The sequence below is a fragment of the Prinia subflava genome, chromosome 5 (assembly GCF_021018805.1).
Source record: "Prinia subflava isolate CZ2003 ecotype Zambia chromosome 5, Cam_Psub_1.2, whole genome shotgun sequence".
Lineage (NCBI taxonomy): Eukaryota > Metazoa > Chordata > Aves > Passeriformes > Cisticolidae > Prinia > Prinia subflava.
Window position 1 is genome coordinate 47,950,755 of NC_086251.1, and position 20,196 is coordinate 47,970,950.

At 41.8% G+C, this 20,196-nt stretch overlaps 1 protein-coding gene across 3 annotated transcripts in view; it reads right to left on the reverse strand.

Moving 5' to 3' along the window:
- Positions 1–828: 828 nt before the first annotated feature.
- The window catches only part of ITPK1 (inositol-tetrakisphosphate 1-kinase), a 139,557-nt gene continuing 120,189 nt past the window's right edge, over positions 829–20,196 (reverse strand). For all 3 annotated transcript variants that reach the window (XM_063399251.1, XM_063399249.1, XM_063399252.1), the window contains exons 8-11: positions 16,614–16,779; positions 14,350–14,417; positions 12,711–12,873; positions 829–7,390 (exon numbers count right to left, since the gene is read on the reverse strand). In XM_063399251.1, coding sequence (XP_063255321.1) covers positions 7,068–7,390; positions 12,711–12,873; positions 14,350–14,417; positions 16,614–16,779 — 720 coding nt within the window. In that variant the 3' untranslated portion in view covers positions 829–7,067. The remainder of the gene's footprint in view (positions 7,391–12,710; positions 12,874–14,349; positions 14,418–16,613; positions 16,780–20,196) is intronic.

Here is a 20,196-nt window from a genome sequence, read left to right on the forward strand (position 1 = left end):
GTCAATTAGGGAGTTACTCCACCTGGAGAAATCACATTTTACATACTGATCTTCACCTAAATTTAAGTTGAATACTGTTTTTTAAATCTGAATATTGTATATTGTAAATATGTTGTATTTATGGCTGGAACAGCTTTCCCAGGGAAGGGGTCAGCACCAAGCCTGAGATTTCAAGAAGCATTTAGACAATGCTCTCAGGCACATGGTGTGATTCATGGGGTGTCCTGTGCAGGGCCAGGGGTTGGACTTGATGATCCTAATGGGTCCCCTCCAACTCGACATATTCCATGATTTAGTTTCTCCCCTTTTTTTGTGACAGTCTCTGTCAGTAGCAGCACCCTTACAACTCCTTGCAAACTCAGGCCTACATGTCACAATAAATTCACAGAGACCCTCAGACCCTACCACGTCTCTACCAAAACAAACAAAGATCCCGACTAAACATAAAACCAACCCCGAGCCCAAGAAACCAAACAATCCCCACAGAAACGCACCCACATCCAAAGGAGTTAGACAAGTTTTTTTTACAAAGGATGGCAGCAGCAGACAGAAATAGTCCATACTTGGTGCAAAATCAACAAGGGGAAAAATAATGTTACTTGATGGAGCTACTATAAATACTGTCTTTAATGGAATATTCAATAATAACAAATCTTTGGGACCCAAGGATTTCTTCCGATGGAAAGCTGGTGTTCAAGGCCTGAGTGTGGGGCTGCAAACTACACTTGGAAAAGATGTGAACATTGAATTCCCACGAAAACAGGCCTCCCCCACTGAGCTGCTCACCTCGCTGCCCTATCCACTCAGAAAGAGGAAGCAAACTAGAACTTGTTATAAGGCATTTATTTTCATTATGTGTTGGAAAGGGACAATCCTCTCTTCAAAACAATTACAGAGATAATGCCACAATACCTACTGCATATTGCTTTACTGTTGAAACCAAAACATTGTCCAAAACAGGTGCTTGGCAAACAAAAAGAAAATTAATATATTACCATTGAAATGAATGCTGTTAGATGAAAGCACCATCTCCATTGTCTGATCTGATCAGTCATGCAATTGAAGATGCCAAATAGCAAGTATTCTGGGTTTTACAGTAAGCCATGATCTTTTAAGGGTTTATATAATTCTATACAAATTTAAGTACAAAATGGGAATTATGTTTCAGAAGTCATAGTGAACCAGGCTGAAGCGAATCACAAGACACACTTGTTAACACTGTACAGCTGGATTTGAACACAGATACCAATGAACTTGCTAAACTGAGCACACGCACACAGTGGTCCCCGAGATTCAGCCATGCCTGGGTGGGAAGCCATGCTGGAGACTGAGGGACAATATCCAACACTATTCACACCCAGAGGGCCAATTCTCTCACAATTGCTGGGATCCCAAGGAATTGCTGTTACTCCATTTTAGGAACGACAGTGTTTTTAGTATGTGGTTGTCACAAGGGTATACACAAGCTGTATCAAATACTGAATCAGAAATAAATAATAAAAGATACATCTAACACATCTTTTATTTTTAAATTTTTTTTACAGCACTGACTTTACAAGAGGATAAACAACTCAGTTTTAGGGGCTGCTAACATCTGAAACAAAGAAGTCACTATTTTATACTCAACATATTCTCAACCTTTTAATAACTTTATATATGTATATATGACTTTTCACACACAAAAAAAGGAAGTTAAAATAATTTATATCTAAAACTACTGTGTAAAGAATGAAGAACGAAAAAAAATGTGGGTTTCTTTAAAAATGCTGGAAGAGGAAGACCTGATTTTCATGAACTCCATTTGCTGTTTCAGCTATTCCTGGAGTTTCAAGACATTTCCTGGCCATCAACAAAAACTTCCCGACACATTGGCAGCCTTCTGCAAACTCATGACATGCTGGGTAAGGTCACCTGCTAATGTGTTTGAGTGGGCCACAGGCATGTGCCATCATCAGCCCCAGTGCATTCAGGGTAAGATGATGGAGAGGAAGAAAACATCACCCCAGATTGCTATTAAAAACCACAGAGTGAAATTCTGGACAACTGGTATCGTGATGTCCACTGGCCAGGATTTTACTCCCAAGCCCTACCCTCCCCTCCTTGCCCTACTTCTGCATCACAGATAAAGGAAGTTTTTCTCTCAATGGATTTTTTTACTTCCACAAGAAAGCTGCCCCAAAAGCAGGGTGGACCAGACCCCAAGAGCCACCTGCACCTACACAGCAAAAACAATTCCCTTTGCTTGCTACAAATGGTACTGTGCTTGTGTTGCTGAGGGATTGCTCCAACATCTCTTTTTATGCCTGGATCCTCCCAAATTTCAACCATCTCAAATAACTTCTGTGGCCATGTAAATGTGACAGAATCCACGGAGGATATGAAATCCATCCAGTCAAATGCTCAGGTGCTGATGGCCTGGATCCACATAGGGTGAACAGTGAAAGGAAAGGTAGCAAAAATGTGGAAAGTACTTTTCTGGAAGTTACATTCCTCTGAAATAGATATTAAAGCAATATTACAAATAAAATCAGCAATATGATCTGCAACAGCATGTCCATTTTTCTATGAAAGCGACAGGAGATTATATTAAAGGAGATATTTTAATCTACACGAAGCATTTTCACATATTCCTAATTACAAAACACACCATAAAGTAATTGTATACTGAATATAGAAATCAATACATCTTTTACTAAAAAAGAGAGAGGGGGAAAAAATAGCAGGGTAATGCATGTGAACTCCTGCAAGTGTGCATGGGGAGACAGCTACAAACTCAGACTCTGTTCATTAAAAAAACCAAAATCCAAGATTTCTGCACAGCTGTGGAAGGCAAGGCTACAAGCTAGTGTGGAAAAGTCTGACTCACTTGTCACTGCTGCCATGCAAAGACTTGAGGAAATCAGTCTTAGTCTAAGAACTGAGAAGTCTGGATTTTTTTAATTGGATGAAAACAACAGGAACATTTTTCCTGTTTTGCTCTTTTTTGCTGGGGAATTCAAACACCTCTGGCCTCATTTATTCTGATGCCTTTGGACTGTGTTCTGCCTCTGTTATCTAACCAGTACTCCACCTGGTTGTTCTCTGGCTGGATACTGCCCACAGTTAATCTAGAAAACCTGAGGCTTTATCTTGGGCAATCCTCATTACCTCCTGATGCCTCTGGGTTGAGTTCTTAGCTTGTAATCATCTACAGTGAGAACAAATTAAACTGTAGATTTCTGTCTGTGCAATGTGCTGCAGACCTCCTCTGTAGAAACATTCCTGCACTGGCAATGGAAATCTTTAAACAGCTTTAACATTACAACAGTCTGAGCAGTAATAATGAATTTATCCTGCCTACTGACCAGCCCAGTTGATCAGCTCCTCAGTACAAAGGCTGCACAGCCAGACGCTTCAACCAAAGGCAAAACATCACTGGCCCAGTGGTTCTGCATTGCACAAACCACAAGTGCTAGCCCTGATGCTGATGGTTTGGTTTCATTTCTGCAGTTGGCTTTCACATAATGATCAGGATGTTCTGGCACAGGCTACAAAGTCAGGCACAATGTGGCCAAGTCAGATGGAGGGGAAGAGGGTGACTTTACATCACAGGCAGCAGTAATAGCGCTCAAGTTCTCTTCAACAGGGAAAGATCTTCACCTATTGAAGCTAATTATGTAATTACAGTGGAAACCAGAGTCTCATCACCATGCTGACACAAAACCTGGAGAAATTCCAATCAAGCTAATGGTATTCTTGTGGATTTCAAACAGTGAAGCAGAACAGTAATAAATCCCTAAAAAACTAACTGGTGACCATGTAATTTTAATACAATTGCTCCCATCAGCACAGTAACAGCTATGCCTCTGAAAACACAGAAGAACCTTTTTCTAACCCACAATAAAAAGAATTCAAACAGACATTATGGAAAATCTCCTAAGATTGTCTGCAATTTCAAGAGCAAGGGCATTGTGGTATGGTCTAATGTTACTACTCTCCTCTACTTTTACAAAGAAAGACAAGACTACAGAATATTAACTAACTTACTGTGAAGCTTATCTTAAATCAAAACTATCCCAAACTTACCAAATGAGGCAGCAATTCAGAAAAGCACTTTAGCACAAGCTTAATAATGTACTCATGCTCAAATGTTTTGCAAGAATGTAATTGTATGTCTGGATACTCGGTAATTTACAGTTTTGGCTTTTACAAATTGTTCTCCCGATTTGCCCCTGTGATTTAGCAACATTCTAGTACACAAGCCATTACCTTAATTTCTGCAAGGAAATATAGTAGTACAGCAAATGTATGGTAATTTATGTCAAAAATCTATTGTAATGCCACATCACAACAGGTACCAGCATAACTGCACCTGGTAAATTAAAGTGATACTGATACATTCGATAAATAAAAAATAAATTACAGACTATGGGAAAAATGTCACTGATCACACCAATGACCTAAACTTGTTTTCTAGCTACTGCCAAGGTCTGGAGTAATATTTAAATATAGTATTTCTGCAAGCATTCAGAGAATTACAAAATAAACTTCTAACAATCATTTGTAAACAAGTTTAAAATGCACAATTATATTTCAGTAGTTTATTTTGGAGAAAAAAAGCAGTGCAAAATAGGCCAACCAAAATTCAGAAGGCAGCCAGGAAAATAAAATTCTTATTTGATGTTCTAACTAGGAAACAGCATACAGACATTTCCATTGGATCCAACACTCAGATTCATGTAAACATACTTAGTTTGAAAGGTCTTGAGTTAGTAACCCAGTTCTAACATCATTGCTTCATCCCCACCACCCAGTAAAGAAACAAAACCCAAAAAACCCCAAAAAAAGCCCAAGCCATTGCAATAAAGGGAGCAATAGGCAAGTCTACAAACACTCCACCAGCTGGTTACAAGAAAGTACCATACAAAAATACGCACTGGCAAGTTCCTTCCTGAGGGCACCTTTTGTTACACATGTAACATAAAAACACTTTTTATTTTAAACGAATAAAAACAAACCCCAAACTACAGATGTCTATTTCATTTTAGTCATGGCTTTACAAAAGGTTTGGTCTATCACAAATACTTCTATAAACCCTCACCTATGTACATCTGACTCACTCACACCACGGCCAGCCAAGACCTGCGAGCTGCACACAACACAGGATCCAGCAGCCTCAGAGCATACCAGGGTTGTGAAGCGTGCCCAGCTCAGAACTGATCTGCAACACTTGAGGAAGTTGGCTGTGCTTATGTGCACTCTGGGATCTCACTGATACCACACTCATAAGGTTCTTCCAGTCCCTACAGAAATAGTTTAAAGTTAGTGATCCCTCTAGAGGTGGAATAGTCTTCTATTGTGTAAATCATCCTGAAAAAATCAATCCTGGCTACAGGAAATTCCCAAGAACGGCTTTCTGGAAGAAGACCAATCTCTACAGAAGAAGACCAATGCCTACAGAAAAAGCATTGTTTACATAAAAGAGCTGCTACATAACACTCTTCAAAACTTTTTCCCCTCTAGGACTGGTACCATCAGGTAGGGTGGTGACATCTTTACATAGTTTAATCGTCTCTCCATGATCTACCTGGGCTTTAAGTTCTAGACCCTTTCCTTTTGAGTAGCCATCTAACACATGATACTAACCAAACTGGTATTAAATGCTGCAGTGACAGACGCTTTATGAACATGTGCTATAGAAAAGACAGCAATTCCTGTTTTTGCAAGCTAGGAGCTTAACTAAGGAAATTTTCTTAACACCACTCTTCTTAAATGTATTTTAGGGCTAATAAGGGCAAGAGAAGGCCACTTCTTCTAACAAAATAGTGTTTCTGTTCTTAGCACTTGGATATTTCCAATATAGTGTTCAGAACTGGCAAAAGTTGCAGGAATTCTCAAAAGCAGAAGATACTGCCATACTAGAAGATACCTCAAGAGATACAAATTGGCTGTGCTATAGTTTACAAATAGTATAAAACACTGTTGTAAATTACCATATGGCCTTGCCTGGCACCTTGCAACAAAACAATGGGGTCTCCAAGCTAGAGCTGTCCTGTACTTCTATCCTCTATGAAGGTACACAATTTTGTTTATATTTCACTGAAAAAATGCACAATTCCACGCATGGATCTGTGGAAGGCAGCAACTGCTACCCCTCAGGGTACGCAGATCAGGTGCAATGCTCCAAGGAAAATGCACAGCTCTGCCAGCCTTTTCCCAGAGTCCTCACAAGTGCAATGGAGGGAGAATTAAACCCCCTGCTAAGAGACGAGCTGTTTCCATTAACTCTTCTAGGATTTCAGCACAAGCAGACAATTGAAAGCATGTTATTTAATCTACTAAATGACTCAACCTAAATACTGGCACTCTCTCCGGGTGAAACGTGCTGCTGTTGGCAAACATGGTTAGAAGCCAATTGGAGTGAAGCAACGAGGCCTGGGGGGAGAACTGCAAAGCTGAACAGGGGTGGTCACCTCGGTTCTGTGCCCTGAATAAGCAGGCTGCTCTGTTTTACTCAAAGTGCAGCGGCTTCACAGCGAGCTACCTGCCAACATCGTGACTGGTCAATGTTTCAAGAGATTTGGTTTAGTGATACTGAAGTTGTCTTAGCTTTCTTATGCAACGGCCTACCTGCAAAAAAGAGGAATGGGGAGGTTTTTAGGCAAAAATCTCTAGCACTGTTACATTCAGACACTGCATTTCAACATTATTATCTTCTTGATACCATGAGGTCCGATTTTAAAATGCTGGTCACCAGTGATTACAAAGAACAATAGAAATGAAAGAGCAACTCTCCCACAATGAAAGGACTAGTGTTAAAACACATGTGTGTAAACTCACTACAGATTTGCAACAGGAATCTGATGAAATGGATTTGGATCACTTTCTCGCTCTTCCCCTTTCAGTCCGTTTCATCAGCAAGTTAGGTTAAATCAAATGGAAAGTTTTTTTATTTCGATTTTTTGTGTTGTGTTTTATGTTGGGGTTTTTTTCCATTTTTTTGTCAATTGTGTTGTTAAAACCTGATCTGTTTCTGGAACCACAATTTGTATCCCTGGGGCTTTTTCTCAGTCCATGGCATTGGCAAGTTATTGAGAAGAAGCCTTTGTTGCCAATGTAGCGACGCAGTGCTGCTGGAAGCTGGGGGACACTGCCGAGTTGCAGCCTAGTCTCTGGTGTTGCAGTTTCACTGCGCTGCTGCTCTCGCTCTCCACAATCCAGGAGGAGTCTTTTCCCATGACGCTGAGACAGCCTGTGCTGGCACAGCATATCCGCTCGTCCATGATCCCCCCGCTCTGCTCGGCCAGGAGCTTGCTGCGGTTTAGCTGGGTCACCTCGGGTACCTGACCCTGCAGGACAGCAGCTATGTGGTTCAGCAGATCGGTGAAAAATTCCGAAACACCCTCATAACCTGAAAAGAGAAAAAATGAAGGAGAGAAAAAAAAAGGCAATTAAGTAATTTCCTTAGGTTCTTTGAAAGGCTTCTTTCAACAGTTTGTTTCTTGGAGTGTCCTTACCCTCCGCTGACCATAGAAAAGCTGATAATAAAACTGATAAAAAAAAGGTTTTTTTCCATGACATCATTTTAAGTGACAGCAGAAGCAGATTAGCATAAAGAGGAACAGAGACTCTTGCAATAAAAGTATTTTTCCAATGAGAAAAACAATTGCTTTTCAGATTTGCTGCTTCTTTTTCCTCCCAAGTATATATATATATATATACAATTTTAGACATATTCTACCATTTGTTGCCAAGTCCAAGTTTTTCCTTCAGTTACAAACTCTCTGGTATAATGTTGCTCTTTTCCATACCATTACCAGGTTCAGTATGGCAAGTAGCTCTAATGCAGAGCTTTCTTGAGGGTCTGGACCCTCTCCAGAATTTGCCCAGCAAACCCCTCAGTTAGGGAGACCTCAGAGGACAGCAGGGCTGCCTTTATACCCTACAGAAAAGGCAGCTTCCCACTGAGCAAGAAGCGATTTGATGCTTGTCTAATCTAACCTATCTTGACACTTAGCATGTGTTTGCTGCTACGTCTGAAAAAACACCTGAGGGCCAGGAAACAAATATCAATGATACAGTATTTGACAGAAACATCAATCATTTATTTCAGTGCTGAAACCACCTTTCTGCATGTTCTGTTAACTGATTCCAGACAATTTACAATGCAGTTTAATAACAGCTTTCCTGGTTAAAACAGTTGCTCAAATACCAGCAGACATGACATTTTTGGTGACACCAGGGGTGCCGGGTGTAGAGAGCTTCTGGGTCTATTTTAAACACTGTGCTATGGGCATGATTTTATCATTGCATTTAATTTTAAAATTGAACCAGACATGCAACATATGGGTACAATGTCCTGAAATGGATCTTAACTGCTACTGCATTACCTAAAATTGTTATCAGTTTGCCTTAGTATTTAGAGGTGACCTATGACATTCAGTGTTATTTAATGGGATAGGCTGATTGTTTTAAAATGGCTATAAAAGTATTGTGGAAGTGACCTGGTCTTAATAGGGGAGACTGAAGAAATAAGTATGTTTAAAAGACCCATGTGAATAGCGCACACATTCACACAGCAGCACATGAGCAGAACCAGAGACCACAAAGTAAATGCATACTTTAAAACACTTTTAGTGATGTAATCACTGGGCAGAAAAGTTCCTCAGATCCACAATTAATTCAATTTTAATTTCCATTCTCCTGTAAAGACCAGCTTCCTTAGGCAATAAAAAACCAACTTCCTGGAAAACATGAAGACTATAATTTCACCTATAATAAATGTGGGGATTTTATGGTGTATTTATAAGCCATATGTCAACCAATTAACTCTTATTTAGGCAGTTACATTACTTTGCATTTTACTCTACTTGGTCCCAATTCTCCTAGATACTTAACAGGTCACACAAAACATAGCAGTGTGAGACAACAGCTTACAGTTTTCCTTTCTCAGAGGCCCTTGAAGGGATTCACCAAACAATTGTTCTCATTTCAGAACACCAAGTTTCCCAGCACCTCACATGATAATCCACTGGTCAGCAGGGGGCAACTAGGACTCCCAGGGCTGGCCATGGGAGGCAGAACAGGATCTCCACCCCTTGGACAGAAGTGCTTGTTATGCTTTCTTGCTTATGTAAAAGCCATGGGATTAGCCTTCAAATCTACTCAAGAGTGCTTCAAACACCCCAGGAATAAGCCATCTCCATAGTAACAGCTTTAATATTCAGTGAGGAGATCCATAGTACCCCAGAGTGTTCTGTGTCTGCTCATTGAAAACAAACTAGCCTTGTAGGAGGGCACCTGGCAAACTCACAAAGAAGTTGCTTTAAATATTTGAAAAGAATAAGATGGCCAGTTATTCTGTCCTGAAATCAGCAGATTTTAGTGAAAGGAAGCTGTATGTAACAGGCAGGCTCTGTCTGTGCAAGTCCTCTGCACGCTGGGTGGAAACACCCAAGTAATTCTGCCCGGTCACTCAGGAGAAACTTCACAAACTTGTAAAAAGGAAATATAAGGAAGGGAGGAAGCGAATTAGCTGTCTCAACTCTTGGTTCACAGGATACCTGGGAAGGCTGCAGACTGTGGGCATTGCCTCACTTAATTCACCTAGGGCTCCTGCAGGCTTCTCAAACTAGTCAGTTGTGGGACTCCACTGTGCTGCAATGATAACAAAATCAAGAAGTGCAGACTAAATTACACCTTCAGAAACTACTGGCAGTGAATTTGGGATTCGTGTCACACAGGGAATCAGTGGGAGGATATAACTTTCCCATGCCTAAAATGTAACATGCATGAATCCTTCTCCAGCAGGTGCTATCTTAGCACTGCCCACTTGAAACAATTTTGGAAATGCCTGTCTACATGATGCCTGAATTTTGCTATACTGAGAACAGTTTCCAGAGTCCTCTGGAGCCTGGATAGAAAAGATATCCAGAAAAGATATCTACTGGATAGAAAAGATATCCACTCAGCAATGCATCTGAAAACCAGTGCCCACCTCTGTGAGCTTTGGTGGAGGCAAAAAATGGCTATGAGCATTTTTAAGCTAGCATTACAGAGGCTACCTGCCTGATTTTTCTCCCTGATTTCACACACTCAGCTTTTCTGCATCTTCCCCTGGTCAGAGAGAAATGGACAGCCCATATCCTACATTTACAGCAATGTTTTTACACACAAAATGCACATTGAGATTTGATGCTCCCAGCTACCATGCAGATTCACCAGAGCCAGCAATTCATCTGCATGGTGGTAGCCTGCAGCTGCTGGGGCTGGGTGAGCTCAGCCACAGCCACAGGACAGCAGGCTACCTGGAGCCTTTTCTCTCACTTATCTGAGGTCAGACAAACAGAACTCCCACTTGCTACGTGACTGTGCCTACAGTTCGTGACTGTGCCTACAGTTTGGTCTCTCAGCTGGTAACCACTGCTAAATATAGTACCAGTAGTTTCACACAGTACAAAACACACAATAGGCCTTTCAGACATTTATCTTTAAAATCTTTTTGAAGAGTTGCTGGTGCTAATGCAGCAGATAATAGACAACATCCTCCTACAGGTACACCTGCTCTCAATCCTCTCATTAAACTCATCTCAGATGACATCCATGGAGTGGCAGATTCAAATGAGCTTCAAGCCTGGTAAACACAGAAGACGGCACACAAGAAAGGCAGCAAGCCTCTGGGCAGCTGGACAAGGTTTTGGTCAGGCTTGGTCCCAAGCCATGGCTTGAGTTCCATGAAAGAGGCTGTGAATGCTCTTTTAAAGGGCATCTATCTCTTCCCCTCCCTTTTTCAAAGCAGTGGTGCAGAGATAATGCCCAGGAGGATTGGCTCCAGTTTGGCTCTACTGCAGCTCTTGAAGGCTAAGATGATTTGAGGAAGAAGAGCAAGGAAGGGCACTTCCTGGGACTGCACTGAGCTAGGAACAGGGAGATCCCACTGGTGACTCTTTTGAGGTGGGCTGAGTTTGAACTTCTCACTAGCAAGGTGCTGGCTCCGACAATGAAATCAGTCATTGTAACTCTTCAGCAGCCTTTAATCATACAGGCCCTTGGAGGGAAATGCAGTTACCTGTGCTGAACACACTTCTGAGCAACAGAGTATTCTGTGCTGAGATGTAACTTTGCTTCTGTTGCATTTTACTGCATTGCTTCTTCTCTGACCTCAGCGGACTTTGAGAACAGGGCTCATCTCAGTTCTGCCAACTTTTACAAATTTAAAGCCAGTTCTTTCTCTCCCCTGCTTTCTCTTCTGTATGTCTGGGCCCTGCTATTATGCTCTAGTTTTTCTCCAACTGGTCTTCAACCTATCCCACGGTGATTAAGTCAGTAGTTACCATCACAACCCACATGTTCACCACCAAAAAAACTGCTGTGTGAGACACAGTGTAGATCAGCACAAAAAAAACTTCCCTGTGCTCTCAAGTCTCCTGCAAGGACTAAAACACTATTAATTCAAAGTCTCCTCACAGACCAATTACAGTGCAGAGTGAAACACAGGACTTGGGGTCAGTATTGGTAAGTATTGCCTTAGGGTAGATGTACAGCAGAGCAGTTCTGAAAACTTAAGTGATAATAAGGAGACATTGATCCTCTCCAATAGATATGTTTGCCATGTTGCTGTTCCTCAATGTGGACTTTTCAACATTGCAAGAAAAGGAGAATTTCAGTCTGTGAAAAGTACCAAATCCAAAATAATACTTGAAAAAACCCACCCAAAACTGAAAACATGAAGTACCAAACCAAAATACAGGATTGCAAAAGTATGTCCTGTATCACTGACTTCAAGACCCAATGTCTGAAATATATTCCTATTCATAAAACTGATATGGCTCCATCCAACACCCAGTTTAGGTTTTTTCACTGCCCTGGGCAGAGGATTGTTTTCATAGGTCTGCAAATTGCATAACACCATGCGGTAGAACCATGCTGGGAAGTGACCTGAGAACAGCAGAGCTGAGTTTTAAGAAGAAGCCAGTCACTGTGGAGACAGACAGACAAGGCACTACAGGGCAGTAGGAACGAGGACCTGATTTGAAAAACTGAGGAGATTGGGAGCTCAGGACAAGACCTCTAGATGCAAAGACACCACAGCCATATTGAAAACCTAAAGTCTTCAGGCAGGTTAAAGAAACTAAACAGCCTGTGTAAGTCTCTGTAAATAAACACCCCCATTCAGGTGATGAGAGGAGATTCTCAGAGAGAAAAACACCCTGCAAAACAGCATCAAATGAGATGATGTGTTCTTTTCCTGGGTTAGACTACTGAATTTAGCACAAGTGACAGACCATTACTGCCTCACCCTTATTCACACTTACAACTCCTTTCAACGATTCTGGTGATCAAGGAGCTTGTTTAGTTGTTTCCAAGACATATGTTGCACTAAAGAAGTGGAAAATTTAGTATTCTTTTCATATCAGAATGAAGGCCAGGCCCATAAAGGCTAGGTCCCAGCACACAGTCCCACACTGCAGTTCTTGAGTTTCCTTTTGCACAGGAGGGCACAACAGCTGTGTTACAACTGGCCACTAAAATTTGACTATATCTCCTAAGAGCTGATACTTCAGTAGCAAATTCCATATCTAGAGTAGGGTTCTTCCCTTCCCAGACTGAGCTGCATTTGCTCTCAGAACCATCTGGTTGCTGTTGTACCACCCCCAGCCTGGGAAGCAATGATATGAGACAACAGCAGTAAAACTTGCTGCACAAAGCAGGAGTGGAAAGGCCTTTCTTACCTGGGAATGCATTTATATCAATTACTGCATGCTGCCCAGTCTGATTGTTAATGATGATATCAATTCCAAAGAGGGAAACTCCCAGAGCTTGCCGCAGCGCTTTAGAGATTTCCCGGATGACGTCGTCATTTGGCCGCTCAAATACTCCTTCAATTTTATCCAGCTATAATGGAAAATAGACACCTTACTAAGGGATTCTGAAACAGCCTTTTTAGTGGAAAGATTGATTTTCAGAAGTTTCCAGGTGCATATCCACCAAATCTAATTGCAGAGAACCAGTGGCATGAAACCGAGAAAGACACCAAAGGGAAACTGCTTTCATAATTCAAAATCCTTAAATTGGAAATTCATCTGTGCTAAAGCATCTAATTCTTCCTCTTCATACTGGTGCAGCTATAGAAGCAAAGCAGTGTAGGAATGAATGGAGGATCAGACTCATTATTATAAGCACTAGATCTACACCTTAAAAAACATATACAGGTGGCATATTTAATCCTGTGCTGCAAAAAATCTGGCTATCATTATTTCAGTGTAGATCAAGGTCTATGTTAAGGGGCTGATAAGACAGACTCCTGCTGTTAGTTTAATCTGAGTCATACAATACAACTTAGCTGATAGCTTAAGGGCATAGCATACCTTTTTTGTGGGTTTTTGTGCAAATTATTTTGTAAGTATTTATTAAAATGAGTGACTCAGGTTACTTGAGACTGGAGGATGCAATGTTCTTCACTTTTTAAACAACATGTTACACAGCAGAGGTATGCTGTCATGCCCACAGACGCATGATTGGAATATGTATTTGTATGAGTGAGATGGCAGGTAAACCACAGGAGCACACTCTCTAAGTCAGAAAGTAATTTTTTAGTAATGGCTTCTCCCTCAACATCACCACAAAAGGAGTTATGACTAGGACAATTACAGTTTTAATATTTAGCATGACCAGTGCTGCACACAAAATTCGAAATCAAATATGAAACTAGTCCCCAGCAAAGCTTGTGAAAGTGAAAGGAATCCCAAGACTCAAGAGATTGAAAGGACCCAGTGCTGTAAAGTGACTTTCTCAGTAGCCGAGTGCCCAAGAACTTGTTAGGATTCATATGTCCAAATCTTATTAAAAGGGCTGGTAATGTTAGCATGAAGCTGTGCAGTATGCTGGCACTGCTGGTCTTGAAGGACACCCAGAAATGGTCCCATGATCACAGCTCGGGCAAGCTCACATGGCAGACAACTACTGGCCCTCTGTGGTCTTGTGCCAACACAATTTCTATGCTTTAATTTTCACTGTTTGTCTTTCCTCACAGAACTGAGTCCTAGAAGGATAATTTATGCTTGTTAATCTCTCTGGACAGGAAAAAGCCAGGTGTTTGAATTCAGAACCTCCTTCTTCCCTTTGCCTAGATTAGCCCTGGGTAGTTTGGGAAGCAGCACATCCCTGCTACAAGTTCTTCCTCACCGGAGCTCGGTAAGGAAAACCAGAGGGGGACACAGTCATGCTGGTTCGTGGTACCAAACAGACCTCAGCCTGTAACACAGAAGCAGACAGCTTGTGAAAGAGAGTCACTAGCTACTAACACTTCCATAAGAAAGGCTTAGATAGGTTTCCAGCTGTACTAGAGGGAAAAAGACCGAGTGTACTTACCGCTGTTAAGACAGATGAAGACTCTGGTTTGGAAACATTGTGGCTGTTGAAAAATATTGATTCTCTGTCTGCAATTAAAAAAAAGTTGTAAATAACTTTGTATCTGATTTTAATTTCCAAAGGAATAGTGCAAAGAACAGTAGGTGGCAGTGCAGCCCCATGAATCTTGTCCTGGTATCAACCATCCACCCCAGTCACAGGGCTCTCCTGCCTGCAGGCACCTGGCTGCCTGCACAGACACATCACCCACCCATGGTTCTCGGACCACAGATAAACAGAGCTGCACACTGGGATCAACAGAAATCAGTTTTCCTTCCTTCACCAGAGCAAACTGACTAAGTTCAGTCAAATAATAAAGTTAATTTTTACCAATGTGCTATACTCAAAGAGACAGTTCCAAGAGGAAGGTGTGTGACAGAAGGGAGAAGCTGCAATCACTGCAGGTGGTAGGCTGGTAGCACCCAGGGTACAATGAGAGCCCTGTGAACTGGGCAGGGCACTGTCAGCGTGGCAGAAAGCAATTCACTTTGTGGCCAGGACCTGTCCTTCTTTTGGAGGCACCACAGGAATGCAGGAGACACTCTGAGGTGACGGAAGCCACTAATGAAACACAGTGGAAACCATGGGGAGAATTCCACCAGCGCCTCCCACCCTGCTTCCTCTGTGCTGAAGGTTTTACTGGCTGAAAGAAATCCTCCACCATGTCTCCCTTTAGGATTCCCACCACAGCAGACTGATGGCATCATAGAGACAACCTGTACAAAACACCTGGACCTAAGAATCAGCATCCAGGTGGCAAGAGTATTTCTGCTATGCTAGTCTCTGACTGGACATTCCAGAGCAGCCTCAGGGCCACATACAATAAAGGCAGGAAAGCTGTGGAAAGCAAATCCAAGTCCACTCTGCAGTCTGACCACTAAAAGACTTCTTGTCTTTCCTCTTGTTTAGAAAGATCTTGCACTTTCAGACACTCAGCTCTTTCAGTGTCTCACAGCCACCAGATCTGCTTAACCCTCAGATCTGCCAGGTCAGGTTCCCGTGGCACAGCCTCCTCAAACTCTCCCAATGTAGGTAAGAGAGAGAGATGCCTACCCTAATCTGCCAAGAAAACTCCTTTTTTTGTGGACTTTCAGACAACTTTCAGGTCTTACACTAACAGATGAGGCATTAGCTAAGGCATTTTTAGAAAGATGCCTTAAAAGAAAGATGCCTTTTCCCTTCCAGCAAAAGTATAGACCAACTGTCCTAACAGTTTATATGAACACACATTCTGCCTATTTAATTTGATCAGGACATTGAGCAGACCTAAATGTAAATACAGGCACACATAGCTACAGACAAGAACTTCTACCAGCATCCTACTACACCTATACTAACAAAATAGATATTTGTGTTTGAAATGCAGTGGTGAGCATACATGGACGTACTAGGATTAGCAGAAAACACGAAGTGAAAAGTGACAAAAAACTGGCATTTGTTCATTCATCTCCTTTAGTTTGATCCCATCCTCACTTCCTGGATTTGTCCATTGCTATCAGATCATACTTGCTCCCATCTATGTGCTGATAATTTTTTTATGCTTTTGGTGGGCCATAGAAAGCAGTTGTCTGGAAAGGAGCTTTTTTCTATAAAGGAAGTCTAAGTAATCTTTAACAAAACCCCTTCAAGTCTTGCTCTCTAGTGACATACAGAAGAATCACTCTCCTCACTGACAAATCCATTCCTCCTTCTCCCCAACACAGCTGATATCTACCAACCAAAGGACACTTCCCACCAAGATTTTCAACACTAGGCCTCACATGAAGAGGGAGGTTCATTTAGGGGAGAGCACAAGTGATATTTAATTTAAAACACATACATATTCAAGGTAAAAATAGGGAGAGGAAGCGCTGAAATGATGGAATCCAGGAAATTCTCTCCAAAGCATATTTATAAACAAACTCCGGAACAAATGACACATGAACTTAACTGTGAAAGGAGAGAACTTCTCTCCCTCTCTCCATTTCCACATGACATAAAACAGTGTCCAACAGGTAAGACTCAGGTTACCATTGCATAAATATTTACTGTATGAATGCCATTCACACATATTCCAGAGCAGGTGAGTTATCTCCCTTCCTATTGAAATAATTCAGAAGAGGAAACATGGCATGTCCAAACCAGTTGCCTTCACTTCAGCAGTTTTTTCACAGCTACTTTCTTCGGAGATGTTTCCTGGTGAGGCTGCAAGAACAGATATTTTCTTTTGAATCAGTACGATGTACCTGAGATGCCTGCAGAGAAGTTCTTTAAAGATGGTCTTTTCACCACGGTGTAGGATTCCCCGACCACGAAAACTTTATAGAGCACAGCATTGTGATTGATGAAGCTCTGAATGACACAAGGGGGGCGGACGGCTTTGAGGCCTTCCTGGTTGAAGATGATCGCCATCTGGAAACACACACACAGGGCTGTGCACAAGGCTGGCAACAATTTCATGCTTACCCACACCTGACATGTAACAAGGGAGAACATCTACTGGTGGATATATATCGACCACGTGCAAATTCCTTCTCCACATCTTGTTCTATTTCATTATGTTTAATTTAACTGACACACAGCTCTGCAAACACTGCCGGCAGTGAAGCTTTGATTTTCAATCAACATTTTCTTTGCAGCTCTTTGCAATTTCATTTGCTGCCTTCAGCTGGGAAGCTACTACAACTGCAGGTACAGCAAAAGGGTAAAACATCCCACCGACACAGATGACAAAGTTTGTATTGAATACAACCCTGTATCATGAGAACAACAGAAGGAACAGCTCTATGCACTAACTGCACAAATTCTTCTCCACAGTTCTATTCCCCAAATTTGGTTCAGCCCAGTTGCAACAGACTAAGCACCCAGGCTTCACCCACACCATCAGAGGACATTTCTCAGACTCTAGTAGTCTTACTGCTAACAAATGCTGTCCTATCAATTTTCCTGCTTGCTTTCACCCCATTCCTCCAAACAGATAGTCCTCTTTGAAGGCATTGGAATAAATATGCTGAAAAAGCAGGCATTTATTGGGCCTTATGAATGATCAAATAACTGCACACATCCACAGTAACTCAGCAGATTAACATTTTCTGAGTTCAAGTCAATGCGTGCATTCAATACCTACTTGCAGCTGATACTCCTGCTGTCTCTGTTACACAGCACAGAGTGAATGTGAGTGCTAACAACCTAACAACCTGTGCAAGAAATTTCTCTAACAGACAGAATCATCCATCAAGATGATTCACAGCAACAACATCATACCTCATTTGTCTCTTACTGGTGGCAAGAAACATTATTCTCTTCCTCCTCTTGTGTGGATTGTTGGCATTATAGTGTCTACAACGTCACACTGGCAAGAACTGTGCTGTTCCCACAGTGTTCTGTTCCACTATTAGTTAATTGATTCCCACAAATAAACGTAACATGAACAGGTTTAGCCTATTTTAGAAGTGTGGAAAGCCAAGAGTTTATCTCCTCAGCACAGCCCTAACCCAGGCTCTTGGAAGCTACGTGAAGCCTCTCTTCTGGAAAGCTCTGTGCTGGCAGCGCCATGGACTAGCACACAACCCATACTACTCCTGTGGTGTTGTGTTATGCTGCTTCACTGCGACGTCTCATGGTTTTTAACATGCATGAATGGAGCCCCAAGAATTTGCTTGCAGGGTGCACTTGCTCTTTGTCATCTAGCACAGACCTACTGTGTCTGGCAGTAACGTGGGTACAACACTTGATATCATAATTTCCAAATAGCATTTCTCATTATGAATGCAGAAGCCTTTTCAAGGCAAAACAAAACATTTGCACGAAGAATTTTTACTGACAATGTCCATGAGGAATTCAGTCTCACAAAACATAATCATTCTCCTCCTTTTCCTTCTTGTCTGCTCGTGCTCAGAAAAGAGAATTCTGGATACATTTCTTCAGGCTATGGGTGTCTCATGGCAGCTTTACCAAATGTTAGTGATGTTCTGACCTGCTGGCAGCCAGGAAGTACAACTTCCATCATCTCTGCTCAAGTTTAACAAATGGTGCTGGCAAACTGGGGGTCAAGTGCTAAGCCACTGCTTAGCCACTGCTAAGTACAAATGCTAAGGCCACTGCTAGTACAGAGGCCATGAAGAACTAGGGACACCACAGAAAGGGTGACACCACCTCAGCTTAACAACAGCAGGTGCTCACATGAGAAAGGTGGAGTCTGCCAGCCTCACCTGGCAAACTCACACACCAAATCCACACTCACACACCAAACCTAAACTCAAGCCTGCATCTTCAGCTGTTCCTGTTAGCCAGTACCAGAACATTCTGAACAGCCATCTTATGAAGAAAAGCAGGTTTCTGATCAGGGCTCTAATTTTAGTGTCAGGTCTGCATTGGAAATATATCCTCAAAAAATGAAATGATTTATCAAAAGCCAGACAAGGAGTCATTAATAAAACAGACAATTTCTTGTTTCTAGACCTATGCTCCAACTTTTAGACAGACTGTATTGTAGGCAGGTATTTATCCTATGCCTCCTTTGTAATTACTGACCATAAGCAATTCCAAAACAGTTCCACTCTGATCATAAATATGGTTTTGGATCACTCCTAGAACTCAGCAACTCCAAAAGTGACTACTAATACTATGTAAAGTACTATGCAACACTTCAGTTTTTTTCCCAGGGGTCCTACTAAGCTCTAGTCATAAGTTCCTGTGATAAAGTGCAGACTGTAGCTGTATTTTAGTCTAATTTTTGCTCTGGCAGGAGGCTTAGATGTGTCTGCACTGTATGAAAGAAGATCAAAGAAAGATTCACCAGGGAAATAAAGTCCAAGCCCAAATGGACAAGTACTTAGAGGTTCATGCATTTCAGTTTGCAGTTGCAGAGGAACTCTTGGACAGAAAAATCATCAGGAAAATAGGAGTCCTAAATTCATTAAAAATCCAGTCCCCGAGTGTTCTCAGGAATGACAGCAAAAATTTATAGCAGCTGCACCAGCAAACTAACAACACTGTTGGCTTGTGAAATAAGTCAAGGTAAGGCTTGCCTGAAAAGTCTCACTGCATTTTTAATAGGAAGAGCTGGTCAGTCAAGATTTCAGCTATAGCCATTCTGCTGATCTAGATTTACAATTTACGTCAGGCTCTCAGAGACATTGCAGCAATGTCTCGCAGTGCACGTTTCAAGAGCAGCTGGGAAACCTGCACTGATGGCCACGCTGTTAACAAAGGAAGCCAGGAGTCAGGAGAGCCAGCAGCAAGCGCTGGATTCTCAAAACTGATCTGCAGTAAGCAGGAAGGCAGGAAGCACAAATGGAAAAGAAGTAAAACAGGACTCAAATCACTTAAACTTAGAGGAAGCTAGTCTCATAGGTAATGCACTCCTTCCAGGAATATACAACCATTTTAGCTGCAACTGCCTTACAGGAAGGCAGATAAGTTCTACCAGTCCTGTTCTCCCCACAGACCCCACTGTGTCACTACAACTGAACATTGCCTGGAAACCATCTCTATTTGTTACTCCCTTCCCCCCTCACGGGAAGGAGCCAGCTGCTCCATCTGAAGCACAAACCCACTTCTCATCTGTACCTTATACATATTGGAAGAGTAGCTTTCTGAGATGGAAACTTTATTTAGTGACCTCTTACCTAAGGAGAGACTGAAGGATATTTCTTGCAGACAAAGCTGACTGGAGACTACAAACTTCTAGAGGCAACAATATATTGGAATCTAGAAACTGCTAAAAATAACTTGCATGACAGGGGGTTCAATTTAACTTCATTTTAGAGTTTTGAAAAAATAATGGTGCAATTAAACATGAAGGAGAGGTGGGGCAGAAAAGTTATT